Consider the following 10,681-nt stretch of genomic DNA (forward strand, 5'->3'; position numbering starts at 1 on the left):
GAACCATTCTAAAGTGTTGTTTTCATCTTAGGATAATTTATTATGTCACTAATTTCACCAGGGAAGGGGATGAACATCATCATCAAGAGAAAAAAAATGCTCATAGAAAAGTTCTGTGTTCATAACACTGGCGTGTACCTTCAAGCAAGACATACACTAATTATTTCTCTGATGCTCATAACAATATTTATTTTAGAAAACACGAGTGTTTTGGAGACAGGTACCTTCCTTCCAGTCCCTGTATCCTAGGCAGGCCCTCTACTGGCAGCAATTAAAAGAGCACGACAGAACACAACCCCATAAGGAGTTCTGCCCCCCTTTGTGAACTGCAACTTATTAATAATGCAATCAGCTATATTAGTTAACGGCAAGTCACTAATGCAAGCATAGACTTGTGTGCCATGTTACAAAACCAGAAAGGCATTTCTACTAGTAACATTTTCAGAAATCTTCCATCCACTTAACCGTAATGCTCCAAACCTTGCTTTAAGCTGTATTTTAGAATATTTTGATGCACGCATGCCCGCACACACACACACACACATGTCCTGAAAGACGTGGCTGGGGCTCAGAGTAACGCCAGCAGAAGGCACACGTGGCTTCCGATGGCACCACTTTTCCCTGGGATACACCAACATACTGGTATTGCCCCGAGACTGGGCCCTTCCCACCTGAACACTGGAAACAGAATAATGCAGGTTATGGTCAGGCTCTGCAATCTAGAGTTGTAATATGGAACTGACTTGATTTTCAGAGATACTCCTTGGGGAACACCAACACTGACAGTGGCTCCTAAAATGCTGTGTCTGGAAATCTTCCTCTCCGCTCCGTACTCCACTATGGTCCCAAAGAAACCTGCCCTAGGACGACAGAACCAAAAGCTGGTAAGACAGGGAAGACTCTTGAATTTCTCTTCCCAGAATTGTGTGATTTCCCAACAAGTAAAACATGGAAACACATCTGTGTGCAGCAAATGTTGGCTACTGGAAGATTCACCATGTGACTACAACATGAGACCAGCCTTTTCAGCTTGTAAAGCAGTAAACAGGCTGCAAGAGCTTCCAGCTTTCTTACTGGTGATGATACAGAGGTACCGCACACAAGTACCTTAAGTTCACTTATCCAAAGAGGCACACAGAGCTCAGCCTCCAAGATATTCACTTCAACCATTTACCAGATTTAATTAATGACAAGCAAATTCCCAAAGGCCACAGAAGCATTTCTTTTGTGTGAAACCCGGAGGCATGCAACGGCAGGAGAGGGCATATTCTTCAGGCTATGAGCAACATGGGATTTCCCCTCTCACACTTACTTGAGAGAACCTTTCACTCGTGTTTGATCCTCATCCTGAAACTTATGCTGATAACTGACCATCATGAACGAATGGGGGATTCCCAGCTGAAATACAAGAAACACAAGTGTATGGAAATGTACGCTCGACCAGCATCGAATGTTTCCCGATTCCTTTTCTTATCCTTTAAATGGCACAGAAAACACTGCAACACTTGCCACTTACATATCTTACAGGAGGCAGCACCAACTGCTCCATCACCCGCCAGTCCCTGCCAAAACACTGCTGGGACGGGGGAGACAAGGCACTTCTCTCCCACGGGGCAGCATTTCCATCCCCCGGCGTAGGGCAACAGGGCTCTCACCTGTAACGCCACGGTGAAGTGGCTGGTTTTGGTATCCCGGACAATACTGGTGTTCATGGCGGACTGGATGCCCCACCGCCACTGCAGGTACCCCATCGTGTTCTTGTCGAGGTTGCGGGCAAGGACCGTGGTGAGGCCCGGGCGGACCCCACGGGACGAAAACTGGAGGGCACAGTTTGTAGTGATGAAACTAGGAGAAATAAGGAAAGCCTCGTCAGTGATGAAACACGGGTGGCCTCGAACTCCCTCTGGCCCAGAAGCGAATGTGAATATACTGTCCTGCAAAAAAGCATGATCGCTGAGGGTTTCAGGAAAAACTGAAACCTAATTTCGGCTGTCCTGAGCACAGCACTGCCCAGGAGAGCAGGCTCGTGCCCTGGTTTATTGTGTGTGCCACAACGATGCCGCGAGCGCTGCAGGCTGCCTTCCAGCACCTACCCTCGGCAGGTAAAATCCCGGTCTGCGGTAGGGACAGCGCACTTGGCTGCTGGAAGACAGCAGCTCTGCTACTTAGTAATCTTTAACCCTAGCATTAAAGGACTCTACAGGGAAGAAGATCACTATATAAGCTCTCAGGAATGGCATATTTATTAAACCGAAAATGTAAGAAGACCGAAGTCTACAGTGGCACCTACGATGCTCTAAGGTATGTCTGCAACCCCAACCCTTACCTTGTGCTCTCCTTTGCAACCTGACTTCTACTCACTTGTAAACCGACACCACACCAGTGGCAAATTGGGCATTATTCCCCTAAAATACGACATATCATCTCCTCTTCTGCTGTGAGAGATTGCATCTCACAAACAGAAGCCAGAGTAGAGGTCCTCAATTTTTTGTTCAGCTCTCACAGCAAGCTCTGATTGTGAGATCATGCCTCAAGTATTACAAATTCATAAGATTAAACACAAATCTAAGGATGTGGAACACAGACCTTGCTTAAACTGGAAGCACGAAAATGGAGGACACCCACACACAAAAAGAATACAAGCATTTTGATCAGTACTGAAGCATAACCTTATGGCTAAAGAAGAAATACCATATTTCGTAGGACAGAAAACAAATCCAGTATTAACATGGAAGAGAAATCAAGCTGTTTACTTCTTTAGTGTGGAATATTATCCATTACACCATTTTTCTGATATTTACCATCTTGGTGTAAGATTACGGAATATCTTCAGACCGAAGAGAGGTCCCTGAAGGTCTCCTGCTCCAAACTCCAACTGTTTAAATGCATAATGCAAATTGTTAGAACATCTTTTACAACAGCGACAAAGTACTTCACAAGCGTGAAGTTCCCTAAAGAAAATAAGCACTAGGTACCCACTTCAAGCAGCCTGAAACAGGCTGGGAATAAAAATGCCTAACAGCCTGTAGCTACCTCTCCCCATCCCTTGGCAGAAGTCACGCGTCTCAGAGCCACATTAATCGATCCTCCTCCATTCCCGTTCTGGGTGGAAAGGTTACCGGACAGTATTGCTGTGTCCGTGGCAGTCAGCGGTGCCTGAAAAATGAATATATTGTCACCAATTACTCTGATCCCAACTCACACATTTAACACATATCCTGCAAGGGCATAATTACGACTGCAGAGAGAGTAAGTGTGGAGAGCCAGGTCACGTTCCAGTCTACTTCTTGTCGTCCACCAAGCCCAGGTGTTCAGACCAGACAGGGTCACACCTGCTCTAAATCCCCCCGCTCGGCCCCTGCTCCGGAGGCGAGCAGCAGGCGCCCGCCTTACCTCGATGGACTGGGATATGTGCATCTTGTTGATCTCAATCTGGGGAAAGCTGCTCCCGGGCACGTCTTCGTACTCCTCATTGTAACGATCAAAGAGGTCAGTGGCATCTATTCCCACACTGATTGTTCCCTAAGGAATGACAAGTGAAACGAGTACTTGGCATCAACACGCATCCGACACGCACAGGCCAAGTGGCTAAACCATCCTTGCTTATGACTCGATTTTTTTTCAGTTTTCTCTTGTTCTGCAATTATCTTTTCCACGCTAAAATGCATTTCTCACATATCCGAGACAAACAAAAATGAACAACTACAATATTCTAACACAGCAATACAAATCATAAAATAAACTGGATAAAAGATAGCTTTTCAGCAGGGATGCAACTTATGAGTAGGTGATTTTTCTGTTGGGACACTTCACAGAGGTAGATAGAGCACTGTAACAGAGCAGGTTTACTCTTCCCCCAAAACTCTGATCTGTCATTATTCCAAAGTTGAAATAATGTATTTTAGACATTTATTTCCTTCAGTGGAAATCCTCTAAATGCTTTCTTCTTATGAGTTATCTGAGACAACTTCATTTTGAACTGCATCACTCGCAACTGACTTCACTAGTTAAAAAATTTGTTTTCTTCTTCCTAGTTTGTATCTTGTCATCAGAAGAAAAGCTTGACAAAGGTAGACTTTGCAAGTACTAAATATTTCCTTTCTTGGACTGCGGAAAGTCTTATTCCTATGTAAAACTAGGCCACAGCTAAACAGTTTGGCTACCTGCTGCTGTGCTCAGCCAGACCAACTGCAGGAGCGGGTCTATTTGAAAAGGGCACGACTGGATCCTTGTCTGGGTCACGTAGCCTCAGAGGCTTTGGAAACCGTCCCTTCAGGCCTATCAGACAGTGTTCCAGCCCATGTAAGAGGTACTGGCCGCAACAGAAACCAAACTCCTCTGTGCACCGGTACAGCAGGAACTCTGAACAATGTGTATAAAGAAACTCAGGGGCTGGTACTGGAATCACTCACACAGAGTCCAGCTATGGATGGGACAGATTCGTATTTCAATCTGAGTGAGCATTTTTCCTCGCTCGCTCCACTCTAATCAAATGCTGAACCATAAGCACAGGAAGAATTGCACAGTTTGACAGGACTGAAGACTTGTCTCTGGTTTGGCTCCCAACTATTTACTTGCTGTGGAGATTCCTGACCTCTTCCCAACGTTTATTTTTGATTTCTTAGGCAGCAAAAAATGGATAAATATTTTAACACAGGACGGAGCGATTGTTTCCAGAAGAACTCTGGAGCAGGGGCTGCGCCCCAACCCTTTTCCAAATTACTCTTGGAAGGCTGCTGAATTGTGACGCAATTATGTTCTTTGTTCCGTTTGTGGCAGCAGGAGTGATGAGCTTTTGCCCTTTATGCAGAAGATTGCTTTTCAGGAACCATCTGCAAAGTCACCTTCAAGGGATCTGCCCTCCAGATGCTACAGCTTCTTCAGTTTCAGCCCTCCCCTATGTTGTGCTGCACCTTGAAACGAGGCCAAACGGAGAGTCAGTGAGGCAAACCTGCCAACCGCCACACGCTGCTCCCCAGCCCTCTGGAAAGACATGGCACAGAACAGCCAAAGAGACATGGAAAGGGCAGCTTCACTCACTGAAGTCCAGCAAACACACTCCCATAGGGGTGGGCACTTACTTATTTTAACAAGAGAGAGAACTATTTCCTTTCTTCCCTGATGGTCTTTAATTCAAAGAAGCGTAAAACCCAAGATCTTTCTTAACAGAGGCAGGATGGAAAGAAAAGTTTTCTGTGAGGAGCACTATGCTCAGCGCAGAACCTTTACAGACTGCGACTTCAAATTCCAAGTTAAACATTTTTAAACAATGGATGTTACACTGAGTAGTAAGCATGCTGAACTTAAATGGCAAAACTGCAAAAAATCACATACTTTCAACTCAGACTGGAATGTACGTGGCAGTAAAGCTTTCTAAGAATTTGCATGGAAAACCCAACCACTACTGGAAAACATCTCACTCTGCTACATCCATGTGTACGCAACACTTGTACCCTTTGTAAAGATGCACCAACGTCCACACACGTTCCTGAAATTCGTTGCACCTCCTGTCTTTCGATCATACTCAAAATACTATGATTTCCTTTTTCACGTCTATGAATTTTGGAAAAAAAATCCGTCCCAAAGGAAAAAGCAAAACAGCTGAACCTATCCATGAACACCCGCAAGACCCATTCACAGGAAAGGCGTGTCCCCAACCCCTCCGCATCCCTTGGGACATCTTCTCTTCAGCCACCTTTTCCCGAAGCGAGCGGTGGTGGGCTCTGTGCGGGTATTTCACCTCCCGCCAAGCAGGTGAAGTCACCCTCAGAGGTCTACAGATCCTGGCAAGGAAACTGGCTTAGGCACAAGCACAGGAAAAGCAGCAGATGGCAAGGTTAAAAATATTCCCAGTGAACGACAGCACCCCCTATGCCACCGGATAATAGCGGGGACCGCTGCTGCTCGCAAGTCCCTCTCAGCCACCTGCTCCGAGCGCTGGAAATAAAACAGGCCCCCTCAAGGAGAGAGCATCAGGGAAGAAGCTGTAAAACTCTCCTCAGAAGTCGGTGCTGCACAGCGCAGCAGCTCAGCAGGGCAGGAAGCTGGGGAACGGCACTGCAGAACCATCAGTCGCTACCTCGTGTCGTCTTTTGAAATCACCTCTAGTTGCCATCCTGCGAATACGGAACAGACTGTACTGATGGAATTGAGAGGTGTGCCAGAGAAGAACATACTCCCTCCTCACCCTTTTTCTTAGGGATTTACCTTCTGGAAGGTGACATATGGAGGCTGTGCCAGACTAAGCCTTGAGGGACCCACATTTCTTAGATGCTGACCTTCCACAGCAGGAAAATAACAGGATTTAATTTCTCCTAACAGGAACCAGTTCTACTCAAATCAAGTGATGAACTTTTCAACCCTTCTGCACGTCTTTGAAAGCAAAAACAAAGCTCTAAAAGCAAATAATAGACTCAATTCGAAACCTGCCAAATTGCCTACATCTGGTTATTGCTCAACACTTCTGGTCAAAATGCTTTATTTTGCTGGAACCACTTTATAGAACTGACAAAATGTTGGAAATTTTAAAATAACTTGCGTTCTTGTACGGAACGATCACAGCTGCGCTACCTAATTCCACAGGAACACTGCCTGGAGAGACGTTTCTATAGGCTGCCAGTCAGCAATTGCTGTAAACACCCAGATGGTTAATTCTATCCGAGGACACAGAGGCTGAGGCTCACAATGAGCTCTGCTTTTTACTGCTCGCAGCTATGGCGAGGCGCCCAGATAAAATGTCAAATTCCTGAAGTCACACAGAAACACGAGGTGGAGATAACCATGTCCCTCTCCAACAATACCCTTCTGCCCCCAATCACTCTCATCTCCAGCAGAGACAGCTCGGTTACCTTTGGATTAGTTCGCTGCTGCAGTCTTCTTTCTTCCCTCTCCCTCTGCAAACGCTCAAATTCTTCCCTGATTTCAGCTGGAGTTCTCTTCCTTTCCACAACCTGCTCAAAGAGAAAGGAAAACCAAAAGGTTACCAGAAAGAGGATGTTCAGGGTATTGCACTGCTGGTGGGATGGAGTTTGGAAGCAAACACCCAGGTCGGGTCAAATGGCAGGCATGAGAGGAAGCCCCATGCTCTGGGAGAAGGGAAAATGGTCTTGTTTTTCTACTCCCTTGGCAAAACCAGGCCAAGTAGCTTTCAAACCACAAGTACAAGGTACTGCAGCACACCCGTCACCAACAGCTATCCTTTAGCTTCTCTACTAGGTGTAGACACAAAACTGAAAGTGACTGACAGCTTCTGGCCTGAGGTAAATTAATTGAGCGAGAGTTTTGTGATCTTAGGCTACACGGATTCACGGCTCAGGGAAGGAGGATTCTGAAGAGGTACGGCTCGAGGTATGGACAGAGAGAGTGCTGGATTTGGCTTTTGAAAGCAGCTCAGAAACGCCTGTTACACGTTGCCACTGCTCTACATCACTTGCTGCTCGGTCCGACCTTGACGCAAGGCAATGTTTTTCTGCAGGCCGCAGCGCAGCACAGTCAGCTGGGACTTAACGACAGGAAACTACAAATGGACAAGATGTCTTTCAAAACCCATAAAAACCAAACCAACAACGATGAAAAAAAAAATCCCAAAAAGCGCAGAAAGGAAAAGTAATTTTGAACTCGGAGGCTAGCTGACGCTGAAAAAAGAGTTTCAGATGAAAAAGACGAGACTAGATGGACAATAATGACACATCAGTCTCAGACAAAGACGTTGCCTGTTGCTGTAATATCCTATTAGGGAACCTGAATGTCAGGTTTATTGTTCTCTTGTCAGGTGGAAAAACCTAACTATTCTTTGAAAATCCATCACGGTGCTTCAGCAGAGACAGAAATAACAAAACAAGGATGCCTTCAGACAAACGGGCATTTATTACCATCAAGGTGTCAGCGCAGCTCAATACAAGAATGTCAGATAAAGGTGAGTTTAGTCAATTCCACTGGCCATAAGGTGCTAAATTTCTCTCACCTCCCATCCTTCCATCTCCAGTCCTCTCCTCCCATATATGTCATAGATGGCTCTGGTCTGTGGATCACTAAGCACTGCAAGTTAAAATCAAAAGAGAGGAGAGAACGCAGTTTTTAGTCTTCTCCTCAAATTTCAGACCAACACACTAGAGTTATTTGGAATTCAAGCACAGATCCTGGAAACACGTTCTTCTACAGTTGCATCCAATTTTTACATGCTGTATTAATACGACATACTGACTTTTCCTCCCAACAGATTCCCTTTTTCCTTTTTTTTCCTTTTCTTCTAAAATCAGTAAGTGAAAAGAACACAAGAGAGACATGCAGATTAACTGAATACGCAGCAAGGGGTTTTCATACTGCTTTCTTTGACACGAGCCCTCTCAATCAGTGGGGTCATCAGCAATTCGGCGGCAGCAGTCCCTGGAAACTTTCTGAGGAGGAATGACATCTACCTCTGCCTGGCTTTCAAAGCTCTTTGGTGCTTCTCTCCTGTCTTCGATCTTCCTCACTATCCCTGCCCAGAGACTTCCCCAGCCAGCCCAAACGCGTGGGACGTGCCAAGCACCAACAAAGCGATTTCCCCGTGGTGGTTCGTGCCTCACCAAACAGCAACCACAGGGTAATCTCAGAAATGCACAGAGAGTGTCAATCCCCCAGAAAGTCACCCAGTGCGACGGCAGAAATAAAACACAGCAGGAAACTGCAGAGAGGTTACTTTGGAAAAAGACTACATGTGGAATTGGGAAGAATCTCTAAAATGTGAGGCGTATTTAAATGCACAATCTCTGATACCACACCTCTCCTTAAAAATAAAATAATTAAAAATCATCAGTATTTTCCCACAACGTTCCAACACTGGATTTATTGTTATCATTTATTTCTTTTCACTGTGGAGGAACTGATGAGTCTTCAGGGAGCTGGGTGTGTATATGAAGGCAAAAAAAGTCTTATACTAGTAACTGAGCTTTGATCTAAACTACCCGAAGATAACTGAACTTGCTAAATGTCACAGGCAGATACTAATTTTTATAAATTCTCATAAAATAAATCTTTTGTTTTGTGATATTAAGAGATGGAAGAGAAAGGGGAGAAAATGGGCAGGAGGTGGAGTGACTTTTCTTCGAGACGTCAGATTTTTTGCTTGTAAAATATTACACTTACACATGGCACTAAATAAGCAATGATTTCTATGTATATCGCAACAGAGAGCCAACCAAGCCATGGAATTCAAAGGGAAAGCTGACTCTAACGTCAGACCTACTCACCACATTAAAATGAAACTATTGAAGCAATCTGAGTTTTTATTCCCCTGTCAGATGTAAGACCTTCAGAGTTGTCCCCAGCAAAAGCTTCCCTATGTCCTAACGCCTACCTGGGGTCCAGGGAAAAGACCGCACCCGTGTTCAAGTCCGACTGGAAGAAACAAATGCTTATCTTTCAGAAAACAGGAGGGTAAAAGTTTTTTTACCTTGTCTTTGAGGTTTAATAGAAGAATATTTATTCACCATTTTGCTCTAGTTTCTGATTAGCCTACAGGACTGGACATCTAGTCTGGTGCACCAGTTTTTTAATGCACAAGAGTCCCACCAGCCTCTAATCTACTCACATTCCAGATGCCTCATTTCATGCTTGGAATCTCATCCTAAGGAGCCACTCCCTTGTGCCTCAGTCACACTACGTATCACCTACAGTGACACCAGGATTTCAGTAAATGTCAGCTTAATTCAGAATATTTCTAAATGGTTTTGGCGTTCTTGGATGAGAAAAAAAAACTCTAACCACTATAAATACTGCTATAAAGACTTTGTCTTAGCATATGAAAGAACTCACTGGAACCAACAACAGAGACCACAACCAGGCGATAGAGAACAGAAACTCAGGATGCATCAGTTCAAAAAACATGAAACTGTCTTTCTGTTGTAAACTTTCCAGTCTTCAGCCTCTTATGGGAGATTCTTATAAGAAGTAAGGGAAGTGGTGAGAAGATTATTTACAACAGGCAGGAAATAAGACAGGAAATAATCTGTGTCTTGTTCTTTGCAGAGCTTACATTGTGTTGCTCCTCTGATGTACAGGACAGAAAGAGGAAACAAAGCATCGCTAAGTATCAGAATATTAATTATTACTTTATAATAATATATATCGTCTTCAAAAAGCACGAAGACATGAGACTTCTTATAGAAAAGCCCTGACAACAGTTTTGCAAACTTCAGACTCCCACTGACCTTCATAAGCCTGGTGAACAAGGTTAAAGAGCCGCTCAGCCTGGGTCTTGAGCTCGGGGTCCCTGTGCTTGTCGGGGTGGTACAGCATACACAGCCGGCGGTAGGCAGCTTTCAGCTCTTCCTGAGAGGCCTGCGAACAGCAGTGAAAATGAACGAAATTACAACCAACGCTATTTAAAAAGACCCTTCCCAAGATCGCCCTGAAAGAGAAGTCCATCATGGTGCTACTTTTACACACACAGAGTCAAGAATGGACTTTCATTTCACTGCGTGAGTTAGGAACATGTTCAGTTACACACACTGGTGTTTTCCACATTATTTACTCTTCAGTGACTGAAGCCTTCACAAATTCTAAGCTTTCACCATGGAAATAAAGGCCCTAAAAGTTTGTTTCTTGAAGTAACATCTTTCTTCCAACCTGTGGTAAGGAGAGTCGGGGTTTTCATCAAAGAAATGCATTCATTTATGTTCCAAACCTAGAAATCCGTTCA

General features: G+C 44.6%; 1 protein-coding gene across 1 annotated transcript in view; it reads right to left on the reverse strand.

Moving 5' to 3' along the window:
• DNAJC11 (DnaJ (Hsp40) homolog, subfamily C, member 11) overlaps positions 1-10,317 on the reverse strand; it is a 13,438-nt gene extending 3,121 nt beyond the window's left edge. The window contains exons 1-9 of the mRNA XM_009871289.1: positions 10,191-10,317; positions 7,964-8,037; positions 6,849-6,950; positions 3,394-3,522; positions 3,034-3,156; positions 2,802-2,875; positions 1,656-1,845; positions 1,313-1,398; positions 744-860 (exon numbers count right to left, since the gene is read on the reverse strand). Of these exons, the coding sequence (XP_009869591.1) occupies positions 744-860; positions 1,313-1,398; positions 1,656-1,845; positions 2,802-2,875; positions 3,034-3,156; positions 3,394-3,522; positions 6,849-6,950; positions 7,964-8,037; positions 10,191-10,278 (983 nt within the window). The 5' untranslated portion in view covers positions 10,279-10,317. The remainder of the gene's footprint in view (positions 1-743; positions 861-1,312; positions 1,399-1,655; positions 1,846-2,801; positions 2,876-3,033; positions 3,157-3,393; positions 3,523-6,848; positions 6,951-7,963; positions 8,038-10,190) is intronic.
• Positions 10,318-10,681: the final 364 nt, after the last annotated feature.

This window comes from Apaloderma vittatum, unplaced genomic scaffold (assembly GCF_000703405.1).
Source record: "Apaloderma vittatum isolate BGI_N311 unplaced genomic scaffold, ASM70340v1 scaffold9726, whole genome shotgun sequence".
Taxonomy (NCBI): Eukaryota; Metazoa; Chordata; class Aves; order Trogoniformes; family Trogonidae; genus Apaloderma; species Apaloderma vittatum.